Here is a 23,776-nt window from a genome sequence, read left to right as displayed (position 1 = left end):
CAATATTAAGGAATCCCCCCCAAAGATGATAGACTAGTGAATGGTCACCCCATGTTTAATATTAATGAATCCCCCCAAAGATGATAGACTAGTGAATGGTCACCCCATGTTCAATATTTAGGAATCCCCCCAAAGATGATAGACTAGTGAATGGTCACCTTGGGCCAGATTCACGTAGATCCGCGTATCTTTGCCCGGGCGTAACGTATCCGATTTACGTTATGCCTCCGCAGGCACGGGCATACCAGGATGTGCACAAGAAAGGGCATGCACTGACGTATGCGTGAGCGCCTTGGTGCGCACACGTACGCGCATTGGTGCCAGTGCGCCTATTTAAACCAGGCAATGACATACACACTTTGCTGATTGGTCTTTTAGCATGTTTCCTGTTACCAGACCTGTTCCTTGTATCTGACCCGGCTTTCTCTGCACCTGTCTTGGATCTCCGCCTACCTACATGTGACCTCGGCCTGTATTGACTTTGCTTCTGCCTTATGTTCCTGTACCTCGCTACCAGACCCGGTCTGTATTCTGACTTAGTCTCTGCCTCACATCTCGGTACCTGCTCTGCTCGGCTGTTGATGACCCTATGGCTTCTGTTCCAGCTACGCTTCCGCCTGCTGTTCCAGCAACGCAGAATTCCTGTCTTCAGTACCTGCCCAGTGATCTCCAGCCATCAGGTCTCTGCCAAGGCCCAGCCAGAGCCATCTACTACATCGGCCCTCGTGCCACTTTGTGTCCATCACTCCCTGTCATCTCTACCAGGAGGTGCAAAAGAAGCCCCCTCTACTGCTCGATCTCCACCAGGTACGTGACAGACAGACAGGCGAATGAACACCCTGGGCCGGATTCAGGTATAATTGCGCTTTTTTTACGGAGGCGCAGGGCAACGTTTTTGCCCTGTGCCCCCGCAATTTTTTTGCGCTGCCCTCGATTCACGGAGCAGAAGCTCCGTAAATTGCGCTGGCGCGCCGGCAAAATGCCCGGCGCAAGATCGCGCAATTTAAATGATCCCGTAGGGGGCGGGAATCATTTAAATTAGGCGCATTCCCGCGCCGATCGTAGAGCGCATGCTCCATCGGGAAACTTTCCCGACGTGCATTGCGGCAAATGACGTCGCAAGGACGTCATTTGCTTCAAAGTGAACGTGAATGGCGTCCAGCGCCATTCACGATTCACTTACGCAAACTACGTAAAATTCAAATTTCGCGACGCAGGAACGACGGGTATACGTAACATGGGCTGCCCCTGCTAATAGCAGGGGCAGCCTTGCGCGAAAACCACCGTACGTAAACAAAGTAAATTGCGTACGCAGGGCTCACGCAACGTTGTGAATCGGTGTTAGTATGCAATTTGCATACTATACGCTGAGCACAACGGGAACGCCACCTAGCGGCCATCGCAAGAATGCAGCCTAAGATATGCGGGCATAAGAGCCTTATGCCGCGCAGATCTTAGGCTGCAGTCGGCGTAACGAGGTTCCTGAATCAGGGGCACTCGTTACGCCGGGGCAAGTAAGCAATTGCGCTGTGTAACCTATGGTTACACAGGCGCAATTGCTTCTTGAATCCACCCCCCTGTGTCCAAAAATTAGGGATCTTCGCAACAATGACAGACTGGTGAATTGTCACCCTATCTTCAATATTTAGGGATCATCCCAATGATGATATGCTTGTGAATGGTCACCCTATGTCCAATATTTGGGGATCTTCCCAACAATGACAGACGGATAATTGGTCTCCCCATGTCCAACATTTAGTTACCTTTCCAACAAGGACAGACTCATGAATGGTCAGCCCATGTACAACATTTAGGGAACCTTACCAACAATGGCAGACTGGTAAATGGCCACCCCATGTAGAACATTTAGGGACCTTACAAACAATGGCAGACTGGTGAATGGCCACCCCATATCCAATGTTTAGGGATCCTCCCATTAGTGACAGACTGGCGGGCTTATTATCAGAAGGTAACAGACATTATGACAGATGACAGCAGACAAAGGTTTCAGGTCAATGGGTAGACAAACACAGGAGGGTGGACAAAGGTCATTGATGGTTAGATAATGGGAGATACTGGTGGTAAGAATTAGTTGGTAGTCAAGTTACCTGGAGTAGAAGCTCTAGACCTGACTGTATACCCATAATCTCTGGACTGGGTGCGGTTGGTGGATAGGAATCTGGAGGAGCAAATGGGGCGATGACATTGTAACTGGGTGGGTCATCCTGGAGGGGTTTAGATGCCTCAAAGTCATGACCTGCAATAAGGAGAGATATAGTCAGTTTGTGGGGTATCATATATATATATAGCATCATGTGGGGTATCATACTGTCAATTCACAGTCCAAGGACCCCGGCTATGGAAGGGCCTACCCGCGGACATCCACTTGGAAGTAAACCAGCACTAAAGTCAAAAGCCTCAGAGTCATCTTTGACTCAGACATGACTATGGACACACAAATAGGATCAGTAGTCAGCGGATCTCACCACCTTCTTCGCTTGCTGCGTAGACTCATCTCCTTCATCCCAGAAGGAGACACAGCAGCAGTAGTTGGAACAATCATCAATTCCCGACTCGACTACGCAAACTCCCTCTACCTAGGACTTCCCAAATACCAAATTTCACATCTACAAGTTGTTCGGAACACAGCAGCCAGACTGGTAACTGGGAAAAAAACTGGAAATCAATCACCCCGTCCCTGAGGACCCTCCACTGGCTGGCTGTGAAGGATCGGGTTACATTTAAGACCCTCTGCCTCACTCACAAAAGTACACAAGGAAAAGCCCTGCAATACCTCTGCGACAAAATAAAGCACTAAATCCCAAGTCACCCTGTCCGGTCAACTAACCAGAACCTCCTCCACATTCCCAAGACCCGCTACAAATCAAAAGGTTAACGAAGGTTCACAGTCCAAGGACCCGGGCTATGGAATGGTCTACCCACGGACATCCGCTGGAAGAAAACCATCTGGCCTTCAGGAAGAAGCTTAAAACCCACCTCTTGTGAAGACACAGGCAGACCCTGGCTGCAAAAGCGCCTTGAGGTGATTTAGTTTGCGTATTCATTCAAAATTCATCAAGTGTCACCAAAGGTCTGCACAGAAGAGTCATAAAGGCCCCTCACTCACAGAAGAGTCACCAAATGGCCACCCTTCAGAAGAGTCACCAAAGGGCCCCCCACAAAGGAGTTTCCAAACGGCCCCCACAGAGTACCAAGGGGCCATCTACAGAAAAGTCACCAAAGGATCCCCCACAAAGGAGTTTCCAAACAGCCCCCACAGAGGAGTCACAAAAAGGCCCTCCACAGAAGAATCACCAAAGGCCCACACTGACAAGTCATCAAAGCCCCTCCCACAGAAGATTCACCAAAGCAACGTGCCCACTACAGAAGAGTCACCAAAGGTCCTGACAGAAGAGTCAGCAATGGCCCCCATAGAAGAGTCACCAAAGGTCCTGACAGAAGAGTCAGTAATGACCCCCATAGAAGAGTCACCAAAGGACTTTCCTATTGTGCCTATTGTGTTGTAATTATCTCTGGTGGCAGGATTTTGGTTAACGTGGATCTAAAGTGATATATGGACTCTCATTAAAACCGCCCCGCACTTTGGAAACATTTCATCTGGGATCTGTCCAAGTCCCACCGGTCACTGACTTCTAGTCCAGTTCTGCCCATTTGTCATGGCTCTGTATGGAGCTTGAGAAGCTTACTGCCTGCCTCTGAGCAAGATTTGGCTTTGGATCCTCTTCTACTGACCTAAGAGTCACTTAGAGGCAGACATTGCTGTTTCCCCTTCTGAAAGTGCTCATTAGGAAGAAGAAAAGAAAACCTCTTGGCAGAAGTTCTACAACGAGCTGAAAAACATATTTTGTCCTTTCAGGAAACAACCTTTTTATTTTTTTTTAATATTATGACAGAGTCAGGAAATGATACACAGAGCTAAAATAATAAATTGGCTTTTCAAAGAAAGTCTTTATTAACAGTGACAAAGGGCTTGCCTTCAGAAGAGTTACCAAAGGCCTCCACAGAAAGTCACAGAAGGGTCTCCCACAAAAGAGTCATCAAAGGCCCCCAACAGAAAAGTAATCAAAGGGCCCAGCGTGGAGTCACCGAAGGGCCTCCCACAGAAAAGTGACCAAAGGGCCTCCACAGAAGAGTCACCAAAGCCCCCTCCACAGAAAAGTGACCAAAGCCCCTTCCACAGAAAAGTGACCAATTATTCCCCCAAAACAGAACCATCAAAGGACTCCCTTCAGAAGAATCACAAAAAGCCTCCACAGAAGAGTCACCAAAGGGCCTCCCACAGAAAACAAAAAACAAAGCCCCCACCCCCACAGAAGAGGGACCAATGGATCCCCCATAGAAGAGTCACCAAAGAGCTCCCCTCAGAAAAGTCACTAAAGGCCTCCACAGAAAAGTCATCAAATAGTCTCCCACAGAAATGTCACCAAGGGAAGTCCCAAAGACGAGTCACCAAGGGCCCCCTCCAAAGAAAAGTCTCCAAATGGCCTCCCACAGAAGAATCACCAAATGCCCCCACAGAAAAGAGACAAATGGATCCCTCCCAAAACAGTCACCAAAGAGCTCCCACAGTCCCACATAAGAGTAATCAAAGCCCCCCAACAAAAAAGTAACCAAAAGGCCCAGCGGGGAGTCACCGAAGGGCCTCCCACAGAAAAGACATCAAACCCCCCACCCCCACACAGAAAAGTGACCAATGAATCCCCCACAAAAGAATCATCAAAGGACTCCCCTCAGAAGAATCACAAAAAGCCTCCACAGAAGAGTCACCAAAGGGCCTCCCACAGAAAAAAAACAAAGCCCCCCCCCCACAGAAGAGGGACCAATGGATCCCCCACAAAAGAAACAAAGGACTCCCCTTGGAAAAGTCAACAAAGGCCTCCACAGAAGAGTCATCAAATAGTCTCCCACAGAAATGTCACCAAGGGATGGGCGTCCCAAAGATGAGTCACCAAGGGGCCCCCCACAGAAAAGTCTCCAAATGGCCTCCCACAGAAAAGTCACCAAAGCCCCTCCCCCCCACAGAAAAGTGACCAATGGATCCCTCCCAAAACAGTCACCAAAGAGCTCCCACAGTCCCACAGAAAAGTAACCAAAAGGTCCAGCGGGGAGTCACCGAAGGGCCTCCCACAAAAAAGTCACCAAAGCCCCCCACAGAAAAGTCACCAATGAATCCCCCACAAAAGAATTAAAGAACTCCCCTCGGAAAAGTCACCAAATGCCTCCACAGAAGAGTCATCAAATAGTCTCCCACAGAAATGTCACCAAGGGGCGTCCCAAAGATGAGTCACCAAGGGGCCCCCCAAAGAAAAGTCTCCAAATGGCCTCCCACAGAAAAGTCACCAAAGCCCCTCCCCCCCACAGAAAAGTGACCAATGGATCCCTCCCAAAACAGTCACCAAAGAGCTCCCACAGTCCCACAGAAAAGTAACCAAAGGCCCAGCGGGGAGTCACCAAAGGGCCTCCCACAGAAAAGTCACCAAAGCCCCTCCCCACAGAAAAGTCACCAATGAATCCCCCACAAAAGAATCAAAGAACTCCCCTCGGAAAAGTCACCAAAGGCCTCCACAGAAGAGTCATCAAATAGTCTCCCACAGAAATGTCACCAAGGGGCGTCCCAAAGATGAGTCACCAAGGGGCGTCCCAAAGACGAGTCACCAAGTGTCAGGAGGGGACACACAAATCCGACATACAAATGGTGTATATTACCTGGGAAGGACATGGTGGGTCAAGCAAAAGGTCTGTCTGAAAAAATGAAAGAAAAAGAGAAGGGTTACTCCACCTATAACTGACCCCAGCACAGTATACAGCATAATGGGGAGGGTCATGCAGTGATAGGAGGAGCCACATAATGTAGTAAGAGGAGTTATTAGGCCATTATTGTAAATACTGTATATATATATACACTCACCGGACACTTTATTAGGTCCACATACCTAGTACCGGGTTGGACCCCCTTTTGCCTTCATTCTTGGTGGCATAGATACAAGGCGTTGGAAATAGGGATGAGCTTCGAGTTCGAGTCAAACTCATGTTCGACTCGAACATTGCCTGTTCGGCGAAAAACGAACAATTTGGGGTGTTCGCGGCAAATTCGAAAAGCCGCGGAACACCCTGTTAAAGTCTATGGGAGAAATCTAAAGTGCTAATTTTAAAGGCTAATATGCAAGTTATTGTCCTAAAAAGTGTTTGGGGACCCGGGTCCTGTCCCAGGAAACATGTATCAATGCAAAAAAAAGTTTTAAAAACTGCTATTTTTTCGGGAGCAGTGAATTTTAATAATGCTAAAAGTGAAACAATAAAAGTGTAATATTACTTTAAATTTCGTACCTAGGGGGGGTGTAAAGTCAGCATGTGAAATAGTGCATGTTTCCCGTACATAGAACTGTCTCTGCACAAAGTGTCATTTCTGAAAGGAAAAAAAGTAATTTAAAACCGGACTTGCGGCTCTAATGAATTGTCGGCTCCCGGCAATTCATAGGGAATTCATTCATAAAAAAAAAAAATAGTGTGGGGGTCCCCCCAAATTCCATTACCAGGCCCTTCAGGTCTGGTATGGATATTAAGGGGAACCTCGCCGTCAATTTAAAAAAAAATGACGTGGGGTCCCCCCCAAATATCCATTCCAGACCCTTCAGGTCTGGTGTGGATTTTAAGGGGAACTCCACCCCAAATTTTTTAACAAAATGGCGTGGAGTTCCCCCAAAAATCCACACCAGACCCCTTATCCGAGCACGTTAACCTGGCCGGCCGCAGAAAAGAGGGGGGACAGAGTGCACCCCCCGCCCTCTCCTGAACCGTACCAGGCCACGTGCCCTCAACATGGGGAGGATGTCATCCCCACAACCCTTGCCCGGTGGTTGTGGGGGTCTGCGGGCGGGGGGCTTATCAGAATCTGGAAGACCCCTTTAACAAAGGTGACCCCCAGATCCTGGCCCCCCCATGTGAATTGGTAATGGGGTACATTGTACCCCTACCATTTCACAAAGGAAGTGTAAATAGTTGTAAAAAAAACACACACACACCGTAGAAAAAAATCCTTTATTAATAAAAAAAAAAGAAAATAAATCCAGCGGTGGTAATCTACTCGGTCCCAGCTCCCTGCTCCAACGTTGTCTGTATCCAGCGACGGGTGATCTCCTCTCCGGTCCAGCGATGAGAAGATCTTCCGGGATCCAGAGCGCAGCATCGCCCGCCTCCTCTCTCCGCCGGACACAGCCCAGCGAATGACGCGCCTGGAGCTTTGACATTTCTTTTATAGGTGAGGCGGGGCCACCCGTCATGTGACCCCACCCCCTCTGACGCAAGGGGGAAGCCAGGCTTCCCCAGCGATGTAGCAGAGGGGGCGGGGTCACGTGACGGGTGGCCCCGTCTCACCAATAAAAGAAATGTCACAGCTTCAGCCGCGTCATTCGCCGGGCTGTGTCCGGGGGAGAGAGGAGGTGGTGCGATTCTGCGCTCTGGATCATGGAAGATCTTCTCATCGCTGGACCGGAGAGGAGATCACCCGTCGCTGGATACAGACAACGTTGGAGCAGGGAGCTGGGACCGAGTGGATTATCCCCGCTGGATTTATTTTCTTTTTTTTATTAATAAAGGATTTTTTTCTACGGTGTGTGTGTGTGTTTTTTCCAACTATTTACACTTCCTTCGTGAAATGGTAGGGGTACAATGTACCCCATTACCAATTCACATAGGGGGGGGCCAGGATCTGGGGGTCCCCTTTGATAAAAGGGTCTTCCAGATTCTGATAAGCCCCCCGCCCGCAGACCCCCACAACCACCGGGCAAGGGTTGTGGGGATGAGGCTCTTGTCCCCATCAACATGGGGACATCCTCCCCATGTTGAGGGCATGTGGCCTGGTACGGTTCAGGAAAGGGGGGGCGCACTCTGTCCCCCCCTCTTTTTTGCGACTGGAAAGGTTAACGTGCTCGGATAAGGGGTCTGGTGTGAATTTTTGGGGGAACTCCACGCCATTTTTTTTTAAATTTGGGGTGGAGTTCCCCTTAATATCCACACCAGACCTGAAGGGCCTGGTATGGATATTTGGGGGGAACCCCACGTCATTTTTTTTTTAATTGACGGCGGGGTTCCCCTTAATATCCATTCCAGACCTGAAGGGCCTGGTGATGGAATTTGGGGGGACCCCCACGCTATTTTTTTTTATGAATGAATCCTCTCTGAATTGCCAGAGCCGACAATTCATTATAGCCGCAAGTTCGGTTTTATATGACTTTTTTTCTTTCAGAAATGACACTTTGTGCAGGGACAGTTCTATGTACGGGAAACATGCGCTATTTCACATGCTGACTTTACACCCCCCCCCCCCCAGGTACGAAATTTAAAGGAATATTACACTTTTATTGTTTCACTTTTAGCATTATTATATTCACTGCTCCTGAAAAAACGGCCGTTTTTAAAACTTTTTTTTTGCATTGATACATGTCCCCTGGGGCAGGACCCGGGTCCCCAAACACTTTTTAGGACAATAACTTCCATATTAGCCTTTAAGTTTAACACTTTAGATTTCAAATGTTCGAGTCCCATAGACTTTAATGGGGTTCTAATGTTCACACGAACGTTTGGTGTGTTCGCAAGTTCTGGTGCGAACCGAACAGGGGGGTGTTCAGCTCATCCCTAGTTGGAAACAATTTTGCTCCATAGTGACATGATAACATCACACAGTTGTTGCAGATTGGTCGGCTGCACATCACTGTCCAATCAATCTCCCGTTCCATCACATCCCAAAGGTGCTCTATAACATTATTACATTTACATTACACAGTCCCTGTACCTCTGGCCCCCTTTACATTACACAGCCCCCTGCACCTCTGGACCCCTTTACATTTCACAGCCCCCTGCACCTCTGACCCCCTTTACACTACACAGCCCCCGCACCTCTGGCCCTCTTTACATTGCACAGCCCCCGCACCTCTGGCCCTCTTTACATTGCACAGCCCCCGTACCTCTGGCCCCCTTTACATTACACAGCCCCCTGCACCTCTGGACCCCTTTACATTACACAGCCCCCGCACCTCTGACCCCCTTTACATTACACAGCCCCCGCACCTCTGACCCCCTTTACATTACACAGCCCCCGCACCTCTGACCCCCTTTACATTACACAGCCCCCGCACCTCTGACCCCCTTTACATTACACAGCCCCCGCACCTCTGACCCCCTTTACATTACACAGCCCCCTGCACTTCTGACCCCCTTTACATTACACAGCCCCCGCACCTCTGACCCCCTTTACATTACACTGCCCCCTGCACCTCTGTACCCCTTTACATTACACAGCCCCCTGCACCTCTGGACCCCTTTACATTACACAACCCCCTGCACCTCCGGACCCCTTTACATTACACAGCCCCCGTACCTCTGGACCCTTTTACATTACAAAGCCCCCATATTTAACCGACCAATGGGGTAAAAATGCGGTCAGAGTGCTGTCAGGGTGAACAGACACTTTAAGTAACTCTGACTATCTGTTGATCGGTGAAACTTTGATGATAAAACCTGGAAGCTGATTGGTTGCTATGCAGAGCCGTGTTATTGTTACCTGCAGTCCCGGTGCCGATCGGTGACACGCCCTTTCCAACGGTGGGTCCTGGTCAGAGATTTGAAGGAAGGAGGAGGGGGGGGGAATAAAGATGGAGGGGCTCCCCCTCTAATAACGTCCTCCAGGACGGAATGTCAGGACTATTACATCGATCGGTCGCAGTCACCGGCCCGCCGATCTGATCCGCGGCGAAGAGACATTCGGTGTGACGGTTATATTCCTACTTATTATCCCGGGCGGTCACCGGGGGGTTAACTCTGCTGCGTGTTTATCAGAAGGGCGGGGGAGCGGAGTTTTGGCCCCAGGCCAGTTTTCTGGGCTGTGGAAGGCAGGGGGCCAGATAAGGAGCGAGGAAATCCTAGAATGTGGAGGAGACGGCGTACACTTCCCGTACAGAACTCTTAGAGAACATCATCTGTGCAACAAACAACACACAACAATGTAACACTTTATAGTGACCGAGGAGAAAAAAAACACAATGTAACACTTTATAGTGACTGAGGAGAAAACAAAACATCTTTTATTTTATAGCAGAGACCCTGGAGAATAAATTGCAATATTTTATATCACGCTGTATTTGCGCAGCAGTTTCTCAAGCGGAAAAAATACACTTTTAATTAACCACTTAAAGTGAAGTTCCGCCTGCTAAATACATAAAAAAATAAAGTTTCAAATAAGGACACCTACCTGTCCAGGGTGCTCGCAATATCCTCGCCCGAAGCCGACCCATCCCTCGGCTCCCGGGTGCAGGCGCCGGCATCTTTAGGGGCTTCACAGCCTGTTTCCTACTGCGTGTGTGGGGGGCGCACTGCGCATTCTGACTGGTCCCTGCTGTCTTCTGGGACCTGTGTGTCTCCCAGAAGACAGGGGGAGGAGGGGCCGGACATGGCGTAGTTCGCCGCGGATTCTGTGGTGCTCTTTTGCCGGAAGTTGGAGTAAATACCTTGTATTAAACAGGTACCTGGTCCCCCCTCAGTACAGACCCCCTCCCTCTGTACAGACTAACTACAGACCCTCCTTCATTAAGCACAGGCCCCCAATCTTATTATAGACCGCCTCCACTAAGTACAGACCCCCATCCACCAGTATAGACCCCCTCAGTACAGACCCCACTCTATGAGTGCTGACCCACCCCCCCTCAGTGCAGACCCCCATTAGTGTAGACCCCCCTCAGTGCAGAATGCAGACCCCCCTCCATTAGTGTAGAGCACAGACCCCCCCCTCCATCAGCGCAGACCACCCTCAGTGCAGACCCCCTCCATCAGTGCAGACAACCCTCAGTGCAGACCCCCCTCCATCAGTGCAGACCAACCTTAGTGCAGACCACCTCCCCCATCAGTGCAGACCAACCTCAGTGCAGACCACCTCCCCCATCAGGGCAGACCTCCCCTCAGTCCAGACCACCCACCTCCATCAGGGCAGACCCCCCTCCATTAGGGCAACCCCCTCCATCAGTCCAGACCCCCTCCATCAGTGCAGACCCCCCTCCATCAGTGCAGACTAACCTCAGTGCAGACCACCTCCCCCTATCAGTGCAGACCAACCTCAGTGCAGACCACCTCCCCCATCAGGGCAGACCTCCCCTCAGTGCAGACCACCCACCTTGATCAGGGCAGACCCCCTCCATCAGTCCAGACCACCCTCAGTGCAGACCCCCCTCCATCAGTGCAGACCAACCTCAGTGTAGACCACCCCCCCCCATCAGGGCAGACCTCCCCTCCATCAGTGCTGACTCCCCTCAGTGCAGATGCCCCTCCATCAGGGCAGATCACTCTCAGTGCAGAGTGCAGTCCATCAGTGCAGACCAACCTCAGTGCAGACCACCTTCCCCCATCAGTGCAGACCAACCTCAGTGCAGACCACCTCCCCCATCAGAGCAGACCTCCCCTCAGTGGAGACCACCCACCTCCATCAAGGCAGACCCCCCTCCATCTGTGCTGACTCCCCTCAATGCAGATGCCCCTCCATCAGGGCAGATCACCCTCAGTGCAGAGTGCAGTCCATCAGTGCTGACCCCCCTCAGTGCAGAACAACCCCCTCTATCAATGCAGACCCCCCTCAGTGCAAATCCCCCCTTCATCAGTGCTGACCCCCCTCAGTGCAGAACCCCCCCCCCCCTCCATCAGGGCAGACCCCCTTCAGTGCAAACCCCCCCTCCATCAGTGCTGACCCCCCTTGGTGCAAATCCCCCTCCTTCAGTGCAGACCCCCCTTAGTGCAATTTCTGCAGTTGGGATCACGAGTGGTCCTAGCAAGGGTCTTAAACGGGTGTCCATCCAGCTGTTGTGAAACTACAAGTCCCATGAGGCATTGACAGTTACCAGCATGACTCCCACAGGCAGAGGCATGATGGGACTTGTAGTTCTGCAACATCTGGAGGGCCGCCGGTTTGAGACCCCCTGGCAATGCATGAATCTGTGTATTGTATTCAGTGGCGTTGCGGGCCACTGAATGGAAGAGTAAGATCCCACAAAATATATGTGTAGATAACTGCAGAAAAAGGAGAGCAATCTTCTATAAAGCCATCCAGCATGGGTAGACAGCACGCATGGACTCCACTGGCTCTTCCATTAGTGAATGCGAGCAAGCCGCCTCTGTTGACTTCTCATTGATAGCCATTTGTCTTCTGTGGGGCTTGAGGTCTGTGGTTGGGCTGAGACCCGTGTGGTCAACACCACTGAGCCATTGCCTGTCGGTCTGGACATCCAGTCAGGTACATTTCTTTGATTGCTTCCACTTCCTTATCCCCTGATGAAGACTTTATATAAGTTGAAACGCGTTGGGATGACTTGGTGGATAGACAATTTATTTTAATAATTTCATGTATCCCTGGAGTAGATGTATATTGTAGGAATGGTATAAGATCAGGACGTGAAGTGTCTAGACCAGACAATTTTTAAGTGAAAAAGGAGGGCGCTAGAAAGTGATTATAAAAAACACTCATAAATATTAAATATACTAAAGTGAGAAAAATACAAATCATAAAATCCTCCCAAGTGGATAAACCAGTGATAAACAATTAGTGGTAATAAATCTTTAAAATAAATCACCAAAAAGTATTGCACACATATTATAAGTCCATAAAGAAAGTGTTTGGGCCAGATTCTCAGAAGAGTTACGCCGGAGTATCTACTGATACACCGGCGTAATTCGAAAATTTCCCGCCGGCGTATCATTATTTTGTATTCACAAAACAAGATACGCCGGAATTAGGCTAGGATCCGACTAGTGTAAATCACTTACACCGTCGGATCCTAAATGCAATACAACGCCGACCGCTAGGTGGCGTTTACGTTCAGGTCTCATTTGTTTATGCAAATGAGCCTGATACGCCGATTCCCGAACGAATTCGCGTTGCGTAGCCGTCGCTTACGTAAGCATAAGATTACCCCTGCTATATGAGTGGTAACCTTACGCCAGTCCGCCGTATGCCATGTTAAGTATGGCGTTGGGTCCGCGTCGTCTTATCCCGTCGGGTACGTCGTTTTCCTAAGTCGTTCTTGAATACGACTTTACGTCAATGACGCACACGTCGGCGTCATTGACGTTTTCCGTCGAGAACTGGAGCATACGCACTGGGCTATTTTAAGCCTGGCGCATGCGCAGTTCGATCGGCACGGGGGCGCGCTTAATTTAAATACAAGCTGCCCCCTTTGAATTACGCGGGGATATGCCGGGCCTTTTACACTACGCCTCCGCAAACTACGGAGCAAGTGCTTGAGGAATACGGCACTTGCTCCAGTAAGTTGCGGCGGCGTAGTGTAAATGGCTTACGCTACGCCCGCCGCAAAAGTACGAGAATCTGGCCCTTTGACTCTTTCTAAGGAAAAATTTACAAAGCAAAAAAGATAAAAAATTGTCCCAATTGAAAAAAAAAAAAGGTGATTAATTTCCAAAATCCATCCACCAACAAAAAACAAAATCTTGCTGTAAAAGGATTGTTGTCCAGACAGTGCAAACTTGTTCCTTTACCATATGCAAGGATAAGACACCCAAAGTGCACAGAAGGGGAATGTGCTTACCAGACTCAATGGATCTTTTTGATTAGAAAAAGATCTCATGCGCTTAGCAGGAGCGTGCCTGCACACTTGGCCATAAACGGGAGATGTGGGTATTGGCTCAAGACCTCCATTGCAGAGATGAAACATGGAATGAAAAAGCCAAAACTTCCATACTGCAAACCATTTAATAAAATAATAAAATGACAGAACAAAAAAGGCCAAATGGCCGCTTACTTTAAAAGGTACCCAACCCGGCACTGGGGCTGCAGACTCATGAGGAAAAGCACTTGTGGTTCCTCCACTTCCTCGACGGCGTGCGTTTCACCAGTCGGAAGCTCAAGCCAGATTGCCGGATGTGACGTAGGGAGTACACGTGACCAGGCTGCGCCGCGAACGTACGTTTCGTAAAATTAACGTCTTCAAGCAGACAATTTTTAAACCTGTTGTACAATAAAGGTTTTTCTATTTTTTATATACTCCTATATAACTATCCCGATATTTAATCGCTCTGGAATGGTATTGCTTGTTCTGTCCTCTGTGGTATATAACAGAGAGATACACCTTGCCGCAATCAGCGTCTGATCAGCAATTAGCTGATGAGGAGAGAGGAGAGAATCCATAGAATACGGCTCTGTTCACATATGCCGTGGCTCACGGCATGGAGTCCGGGGCGTCCCTGTTCACCGATTCAGCTGCGAACAAGGTCCAAATGTTTGCCTGAATTTGCACCTGAATCGGACCAGAAGACGCACAGGACCCCTTTTTCCATGTGGACCGGAGGTGTGTGAAGCGGCTACATTGAGATCTCCTGTCATGCGAATTGGATGCTTGGATGGAAACTCTCATTCCAATTCACATATGTGTGAACCCGGCCTGAATCTCTGGATTAGGGTGACCACATTTCTAAACTACCATTCAGGGACACCCTCCCTTCCCAAAAATCAGCTTGTGCTGTGACGAATCGCAGCACAGTGATTGGACACTAGGGGCCAGATTCTTGTAGAATCTGCGGCGGCGTCGCGTAAGCCATTTACACTACGCCGCCGCAACTTACTGGAGCAAGTGCCGTATTCTCCAAGCACTTGCTCTGTAATTTGCGTTGGCGTAGTGTAATTGGCCCGGCGTAAGGCCGCGTAATTCAAAGGGGGCGGCTTGTATTTAAATTAAGCGCGCCCCCGCGCCGATCGAACTGCGCATGCGCCGGGCTTAAAATAGCCCAGTGCGCATGCTCCAGTTCTCGACGGAAAACGTCAATGACGCCGACGTGGGCGTCATTGACGTAAAGTCGTATTCGCGGACGACTTAGGAAAACAACGTAACCGACGGAACAAGCTGGCGCTGACCCGACGCCATACTTAACATGGCATACGACGGACCTACGTAAACTTGCCCCTCATATTAGCAGGGGCAAGTTTACGCTAACGTAAACGTCGTAAATTCTCTGCGTCGTTCGCGCGTACGTTCGGGAATCGACGTGAATTGCTAATTTACATAAGCGACGGGGAAAATGACGTCGGCGACGTCGGCGACACCTAGCATTTAAGATCTGACAGCGTAAGAGACTTACGCTTGTCAGATCTAAGGGATATCAATGCGTAACTGATTCTAAGAATCAGTCGCATAGATAGACCGGGCCAGATTAGGACTTACGACGGCGCAAATGGCTTTGCACCGTCGTAACGCCTTTGAGAATCTGGCCCAAGAGGCGGGATTTATGATTTCTCCAATTTCAAGCAGGGGCGGGATTGCCAGGACAAGTACTGTCAGCAAGTAAAGCGGTGAAGTGGCGGCCTTTTTTGGGGCATCAGATTGGCCCGGGGGGGGGGGGGGGGGGGCTGTGTCAGTTTCATTCCAGGACACTGTATTGTCCTGGAATGAATGTGCCCGGGACAGACCTGCAAAATGCGGGACTGTCCCGGGCAATCCGGGACACGTGGTCATCCTACTCTGGATTGTCCTCTAGGATAGGGTGACCAGACATCCCCAGTTTCAGGGGACAGTCCCCCGATTAAGGACATTGTCCCCGGACCAAGTCTGTCCCTGGTTTTGTCCCCAGATTGGATTTAATAGGGGGCAGGGGCAATTTTAAAGACAGTCAGTGCAGAATTAAAATAAAAAATTAGAATTACACCCCCCCGCTCCGCCGTGTCTACTAGCATAGGGGTGTTGTATTTTTTCCCATTATCTGTGCCCCTTTCCGATGATCATGTGCTGGTCGGAGCGGAGGGAATATTTCTTCACTTTCGGGTGCATGCCCATTCAGTTTCGGGCGCATGTTCTTCTGCCTTGGCTCAAATCCCGGCCAGCCACCTGCCTATCTCCTTGCCTTCCCTGGCGGAGTGATCTTCCTCCGCTTCCCATCCAGTAGTAGCCGGGGCCTGAAGAGTAAGACTTGAGAGGCTGTGAGGCGGCGGCGACAGGCAGAGAGTCGCTGATTGTTGCCATTACTAGTAAAGAAAAAATATGTCCCCGGATTTCATTTTAAAAATCTGGTCACCTTACTCTAGGAAAGATCTGATGCTGTGTATGTGATTGTACAGACTGAGATCTGCGATATCCAACAAGGAGACGTCATGACAAATGAACACCACCAGGGGGAGGCAGACTTCATGTTTAATCAACAGATATACACAGATCACATGAAATATAGAAACTGCAGAGATCAGGAATTAAATGTGTGTATATATACTGTGGCCCAGATTCAGGTAGATCCGCGCAATATTTGCGTGGGCAAAGGGCAACGATTTTTGCTCTGCGCCCACGCAAATATTTCGATTTGCCCGCGATTCACGGAGCAGTAGCTCCGTAAATTGCGCGGGCGCTATGCTAATTTGCCCTGCGTAAGGGCGCCTAATGTAAATGATCCCGCTGGGGGCGGGAATCATTTAAATTAGGCGCGCTCCCGCGCCGAGCGAACAGCGCATGCTCCGTCGGGAAACTTTCCCGACGTGCATTGCGGCAAATGACGTCGCAAGGACGTCATTTGCTTCTAAGTGAACGTGAATGGCGTCCAGCGCCATTCACGAATCACTTACGTAAACAACGTGAAATTCAAATTTCACGAGCGGGAAGGGTGGCTATACTTTAGCATTGGCTGCGCCTACTATGAGTAGGAGCAGCCTTATGCTAAAGTCGCCGTACGGAAACTCCGTACCTTGCGTGCGCAGGGCCCGCGCAACTTTTGTGAATCGGTGGTAGTATGCAATTTGCATACTATACGCCGATCACAATGGCCGCGCCCCCTAGCGGCCAATGCAAGAATGCAGCCTGAGATATGAAGGCATAAGGAGGCTTACGTCTGTCATATCCTAGGCTGCAGTCCGCGTAGCGATGTTCCTGAATCAGGGGCATTCGCTACGCGGGAGCAAAACAGCTATTGCGCCGCGCAATAGCTTCTTGAATCTGGGCCTGTATATATACATAAAAAATCCCTTCCCCCCCCCGAACAAAAATATATATTTTCTCAAAGCAGAGGACATGGATAATAAAATAGTGACAGCTGTTTTTTTATGTTTTGACATATTTGTGCAACAATTAATTTATTTATTTTTTTTGGGGAAAAAATACACTTTAATGCAAACAAGTACAATATTATACCCAATTTTTGGTAAACAGGTTACAGGTCCCAATGTAATAGGTCAGAGGTCACAATGTAACAGGTCACAGTGTAACAGGTCACAGTGTAACAGGTCACAGGTCATGGTTTAACAGGTCAAAGGTCACAGTGTAACAGGTCACAGGTCATGGTGTAACAGATCACAGGTCACAGTGTAACAGGTCACAGTGTAACAGGTCACAGGTCATGGTGTAACAGGTCAGAGTGTAACAGGTCACAGGTCACGTTGTAACAGGTCACAGGTCAGAGTGTAACAGGTCACAGGTCACGGTGTAACAGGTCACAGGTCATGGTGTAACAGGTCACAGGTCATGGTTTAACAGGTCAAAGGTCACAGTGTAACAGGTCACAGGTCATGGTGTAACAGATCACAGGTCATGGTGTAACAGGTCACAGGTCAGAGTGTAAAAGGTCAGAGTGTAACAGGTCTCAGGTCATGGTGTAACAGGTCACAGGTCAGAGTGTAACAGGTCACAGGTCATGGTGTAACAGATCACAGGTCACAGTGTAACAGGTCACAGGTCATGGTGTAACAGGTCACAGGTCATGGTGTAACAGGTCAGAGTGTAACAGGTCACAGGTCATGGTGTAACAGGTCAGAGTGTAAAAGATCATGGTGTAACAGGTCACAGGTCTCGGTGTAAAAGGTCAGAGTGTAACAGGTCTCAGGTCATGGTGTAACAGGTCACAGGTCACAGTGTAACAGGTCACAAGTCTGAGTGTAACAGGTCACAGGTCACGGTGTAACAGGTCACAGGTCAGAGTGTAAAAGGTCATGGTGTAACAGGTCACAGGTCTCAGTGTAACAGATCAGAGTGTAACAGGTCACAGGTCATGGTGTAACAGGTCAGAGTGTAACAGGTCACAGGTCATGGTGTAACAGGTCACAGGTCTCGGTGTAACAGGTCAGAGTGTAACAGGTCACAGGTCATGGTGTAACAGGTCACAGGTCAGAGTGTAACAGGTCAGAGTGTAACAGGTCACGATGTAATAGGTCACGATGTAACAGATCAAAGTTCACGGTGTAACAGGTCACAGGTCATGGTGTAACAGGTCACAGGTCACAGTGTAACAGGTCACAGGTCACAGTGTAACAGGTCACAGGTCATGGTGTAATGGGTTACAAGTCGTGGTGTAACAGGTCGCGGTGTAGGAGGTCACGGCGTAACAGGTCACAGGTCATGGTGTAATGGGTTACAAGTCGTGGTGTAACAGGTCATGGTGTAAGAGGTCACAGGTCAGCTGCTGGGCCGGTCTGTGATGCTCCGTTTTTGGTCATAAATGATGGAGTCCTAAAAGAGAGAATTAGGAGAGGGTTAGAATTCCGCCACTTACATCATCACTAGTAGAAATGGCGGAAAGATTTACAGCAATACTAACAGGTCATTTACCCAGTTCAGCTCTAAGGCCCCGTACACACGACCGAGTTTCTCGGCAGAATTCAGCCAGAACCTCGGTCGGAGCTGGATTCTGCCGAGAAACTCTGTCGTCTGTACAGTTTTGGCTCGATGGAGCCGCCGAGGAACTCGACGAGAAAATAGAGAACATGTTCTCTATTTTCTCGTTGTCCTCCTTGTTCTATGGGAGAAGGCGGCCCGCCGAGCTCCTCGGCGGCTTCATCCCAAAACTCGACGAGGAACTCGACGTGCCAAGCACGTCGAGTTTCTCTGTCGTGTGTACGAGGCCTAAGACACTTACACGGTCAGATCTTAGGATGCAGTACCGCATCCGCCACTGGGGGCATTTCTCATTGAAATGCAGCTTTGCGTATGCAAATGAGGACTTAAGCAGATTTTCAAAGCATTTCATCATTGTGATTTCTGCCTAAGTTCTGAATTTGCCTGCGCAAAACTAGGGCTGGTTTTATAATGTGGAAAGTTAGTCACACATTGTAAAGGCCCATTCCAGCGACGGCATTTGGTATGCATTCCCGAGGGAGAACTCCACGGCAATTTTAAAATTCAAAACCGGCATGGGTTCCCCCCCCAGGAGCATACCAGGCCCTTAGGTCTGGTATGGGTTGTAAGGAGACCCCCCCACGCCGAAAAATTGACGTAGGGGGTCCCCCTACAATCCATACCAGACCCGTATCCAAAGCACGCTACCCGGCCGGTCAGGAAGGGAGTGGGGACGAGCGAGCGCCCCCCCCCCCTCCTGAGCCGTGCCAGGCCGCATGCCCTCAACATGGGGGGGTTGGGTGCTCTGGGGCAGGGGGGCGCACTGCGTGGGTACCTACCGGAGCATGATGGGACGGTGATGCCTATATAAATGGGATGCAAGGCGCGCTTCCATCATTACAGCGACAAGATGCGACGAGTCAACATCGGAAGAGGGGAGAAGAACAGAAGAACCTGACGTCACAGAAGACCGCGCCGGCTGCCTGTTACTAATTGAGCTAACACACAAACATAGCAGGCAGCTAGCGCTGAAGAAGAAGGCACCGGACAGCTGGAGAAGAACCGGGGTTCGCCGAGTCAACAGCGGAAGAGGGGAGAAGATGGAAGAAGCCCCCCGGAGAGCGGAGAAGCCCCCCCCCCGGAGAGCGGAAGAAGAAACCCCCCCCGGAGAGCGGAGAAGACCCCCGGAGAGTGGAAGAAGAAGCCCCCCCTGGTAATTGAGCTAATAACGAAGACAGGGGGGGCCTCCGGAGCAGAATAATAAATTATTTTAAAAAGCCTTGTGTTGTGTGTTTACTAACTTTTACTTTTTGCCTCCAGGTGAATGGATAGGGGTACGATGTACCCCATATCCATTCACTTAGGGTGGGGGGCCGGTATCTGGGGGCCCCCTTATTAAAGGGGACTCCCAGATTCCGATAAGCCCCCGCCCGCAGACCCCGACAACCAACGGCAAGGGTTGTCGGGAAGAGGTCCTGTCCTCATCAACATGGGGACAGGGTGCTCTGGGGTGGGGGGGCCCGCAGTGCGCCCCCCTGCCCCAGACCACCCAACCCCCCCATGTTGAGGGCATGCGGCCTGGCACGGCTCAGGAGGGGGGGGCGCTCGCTCGTCCCCACTCCCTTCCTGACCGGCCGGGTAGCGTGCTTTGGATACGGGTCTGGTATGGATTGTAGGGGGACCCCCTACGTCAATTTTTCGGCGTGGGGGGTCTCCTTACAACCCATACCAGACCTAAGGGCCTGGTATGCTCCTGGGGGGGGAACCCATGCCGGTTTTTTCTTTGAAAATTGTCATGGAGTTCTCCCTTTCAGGAATGCATGCTGAGCAACGCTGTCATTTTTTTTTATAATTATTTGTTTTCCCGGCGCGTCTTTTTTTTTCACCCGTCGCAACTTTAGTGTCCCGTCGAAGTTCTCAAAGCCGCCCGGCGTTAATTACGTTCGCGCGCTGCACGTCGGGAAAATGACGTCACACGCATGCGCAGTACGGCCGGCGCGGGAGCGCGCCTCATTTAAATTTTAAACGCCCCCAGAAGAGGAGGACCGCCTTACGACGGCGGCACTTAAGTTACACGGCCTGAAATTTCTAGGTAAGTGCTTTGACGATCGGGCACTTAGGTAGAAATTTTAAGTCAGTGTAACTTAACTGCTGAAATTTAAGTTAGGCAGGTTTTTTGAGAATTTGGCCCTTAGTTTTTTCCAACTTCATCATTAAAACGATGTTGCCCACACACGATCGTTTTTAAAAAATGCTCTAGCAAAGCGCGGTGACGTACAACACGTTCAACGTCACTATAAAGGGGAAGTTCCATGCGGATGGGGCCGCCCTTGGGGCTGCTTTTAGCTGATTCCGTGTTAGTAAAAGACGATTCGCTCTTTTCAGTCTGTTACAGCGTGATGAATGTGCGATCTCCATTACGGACGCTAGTTTTACCAGAACGAGCGCTCCCATCTCATAACTTGCTTCTGAGCATGCGCGGGTTTTTAACGTCGTTTTAGCCCACACACGATCATTTTTTTACAACCCGAAAAACGACATTGTTTTAAACGTTGTTAAAAAATGCAGCATGTTCGAATTTTTTTCCGTTTTTCAGAAGCCGAAAAATGATGTGAAGCCCACACACGATAATTTTTTTAAAACATTCATTTTTTCATGCCAAAAAACGATCGTGTGTACGCGGCATTACTCTTCGGGCCTCGGCTACTACTGGATGGGGAGCGGAGGAAGATCAGGGAAGGCAAGGAAATAGGCAGACGGCTGGCCAGTATTTGAGCCAAGGCAGAAGAACATGCGAGCGAAGCTGAATGGGAATGCGCCCGAAACTGAAGAAATATTCCCTCCGCTCCGACCAGCACATGATCATCAGAAAGGGGCACAGATAATGGAAAAAATACACCCCCCTATGCTAGTAGGCATGGCGGAGCGGGGGGGGGTGTGTAATTCTATTTTTTTTATTTTAATTCTGCACCGACTGTGTTTGAAATTGCCCCTGCCCCTTATTAAATCCAATCTGGGGACAAAACCATGGACAGACTTGTTCCGGGAACAGTGTCCTCAATCAGGGGACTGTCCCCTGAAACCCGGGATGCCTGGTCACCCTCTTCTTTTGGCTTCCTGGAGCCCCCTGTGTGTTCCACCAGTACACTCCTGCAGCGCTGCCCGGCTTCCTTCCTCTCCTGCCAGCTGCTGCAGGGGATGTTTCAGGATGGAGAGCGAGGGAAAGGGCTAGTAAATATGTCATTTACCAGCCCCTTCCTTTTCTGAATGAACACAGTGAGTGGTCTGTATTGATTGCTCAAAGATTGGACTGTGTGTAGAAAACCTTCAGGTATTATGTGCTCCTCCCACCCTCCTTCCCTACCTCAATGCAGAGCTGTTCTGGTTTATCATGAAGTGGCCCCTGGAAAAGAACCACACCTGAGATAAATGTACCTGGGAACTTATTGCCAAGTCAGTTTTCTTAGGACATTTACAATGTGGCCTATAAATAGCTGAAAGACATTATTTATTCAATTCAGGTCTAATATCATACATACGGTATATACACAAAATTGTTTTGCCATTTACGTTGACCTTTGACCATATCCCTATACCCAATCTATAAGCCTTGGTTGCAACCGGCCAGCACCTGAAGTTCAGGTGGACCCCTCTGAAAGGTGATGGAGGTGGGTGGCCTATGGATGCAGAGGGGGCAGACCAGGCTTTGTATTGGATATCCTAGAGAGCTGTTGATTACAGCCTATGGGAAGGGCACTGTATTTGTAGAGAGTGGAGGGTCCTCCAGTCCTCTGGCGGGCCATCCTGAGCCTGTGTGGATGCCATGTGACGATCTTCTGGGTGCCAATTGTTGTGGAAATTTTATGAAGATGTATTTAATATGTATTGTCATAGTGTCGCCCAGTGTTAGTTCTCCCTCAGCCCGCTCTAAAGAGCTGACTGGGACAGACTGACGCTGAGTCCCATCTGGTAGTGGAAAACTTCTTCAGGTTGGAGAGAGGTGTTTGCAGAGCGGGGATATGTCCACCAGCCAAAGGGCCCCTGTGCATTGCACAGACGATCGTCTGAGGGGATATTTTCACTCTGCAAAGACATGATGGGTTATGGGGGGATGGGCGCTCTTGTCTCTGCTGTGTGTCTGATCAGCGTATCGTACACCTGCAGATAACCTCCAATCCACAGGAACGGTAGTATAATCCGGGTATGTGCTGTCTTTGAGTTGTTATGATCAGAGACAGAGTTCATGTTTGTTAGCAGCTTTCTTTGTTTAGTTGAATACAGGAAAAGCATACACCCTGTCTCTGCTCAGACATGCCCATAAGACTCCTTTAGCCATTATTCATTGGTTGTTTGTATTAAAGCGGTGGTTCCCCTAAAAATAAAATGTTGACATCGCATTTAGCAAATAAATTACAGTTAGAATCGGCTTGTTTTATTTAAAAAATACCTCCGTACGTATCGTTTCCATTATTCGGTCCCACCGCCACTTCCGGGTACGATGCAGGCGGTGGGCGTTCCTAATTGATTGACAGGCATCCGAACGACACATCCATCGCGTCACGAGATGCCGAAAAAAGCCGAACGTCGGTGCGGCTCTATACGGCGCATGCGCACCGACGTTCGGCTTTTTTCGGCATCTCGTGACGCGATGGATGCGTCGTTCGGATGCCTGTCAATCAATTAGGAACGCCCACCGCCTGCATCGTACCCGGAAGTGGCGGTGGGACCGAATAATGGAAACGATACGTACGGAGGTATTTTTTAAATAAAACAAGCCGATTCTAACTGTAATTTATTTGCTAAATGCGATGTCAACATTTTATTTTTAGGGGAACCACCGCTTTAACTCTTCCTGTTGGAAGGATTTCCTGTTAGGTCATTTCCTGTGTGGAGGTCATTTCCTGTGATGTCACTTCCCATGGAGACAGCAATTGGCTGTTGGAGTCATCACTTCCTGTTTGAGTTTTCTTTTGTTGTCTCTGAATAAAAAGCCAAGCACACTGCTCGCTGGGGGGGCAGTCATGCTGATGGAGGAGAGACGTGAGCTGTGGTGATGTCTGTTTACTTGGGGATATACGGGAAATAGAGTGATAGGTAATATGCATTATATCATTAGATGAAATGTGTGCTTATGAGTAGTGTTGCTCACGAATATTCGCATTGCGAATATTCGACTCGAATAT

The 23,776-nt window shown here is 49.6% G+C and overlaps 2 protein-coding genes across 2 annotated transcripts in view; both read right to left on the bottom strand.

Moving 5' to 3' along the window:
- Positions 1 to 9,895, bottom strand: part of LOC120933772 (phospholipid scramblase 3-like) — a 34,928-nt gene extending 25,033 nt beyond the window's left edge. The window contains exons 1-3 of the mRNA XM_040347167.1: positions 9,581 to 9,895; positions 5,728 to 5,763; positions 2,109 to 2,257 (exon numbers count right to left, since the gene is read on the bottom strand). Of these exons, the coding sequence (XP_040203101.1) occupies positions 2,109 to 2,257; positions 5,728 to 5,740 (162 nt within the window). The 5' untranslated portion in view covers positions 5,741 to 5,763; positions 9,581 to 9,895. The remainder of the gene's footprint in view (positions 1 to 2,108; positions 2,258 to 5,727; positions 5,764 to 9,580) is intronic.
- A 7,233-nt stretch (positions 9,896 to 17,128) lies between these two features.
- The window catches only part of LOC120933771 (phospholipid scramblase 1-like), a 47,594-nt gene continuing 40,946 nt past the window's right edge, over positions 17,129 to 23,776 (bottom strand). Inside the window, exon 7 of the mRNA XM_040347166.1 lies at positions 17,129 to 18,488. Within this exon, the coding sequence (XP_040203100.1) occupies positions 18,435 to 18,488 (54 nt within the window). The 3' untranslated portion in view covers positions 17,129 to 18,434. The remainder of the gene's footprint in view (positions 18,489 to 23,776) is intronic.

Source organism: Rana temporaria, chromosome 3 (genome assembly GCF_905171775.1).
Source record: "Rana temporaria chromosome 3, aRanTem1.1, whole genome shotgun sequence".
In the NCBI taxonomy this organism is placed as follows: domain Eukaryota; kingdom Metazoa; phylum Chordata; class Amphibia; order Anura; family Ranidae; genus Rana; species Rana temporaria.
Note: the sequence above shows the minus strand (reverse complement) of the source record. Positions and strands in the feature narration are given on the sequence as shown.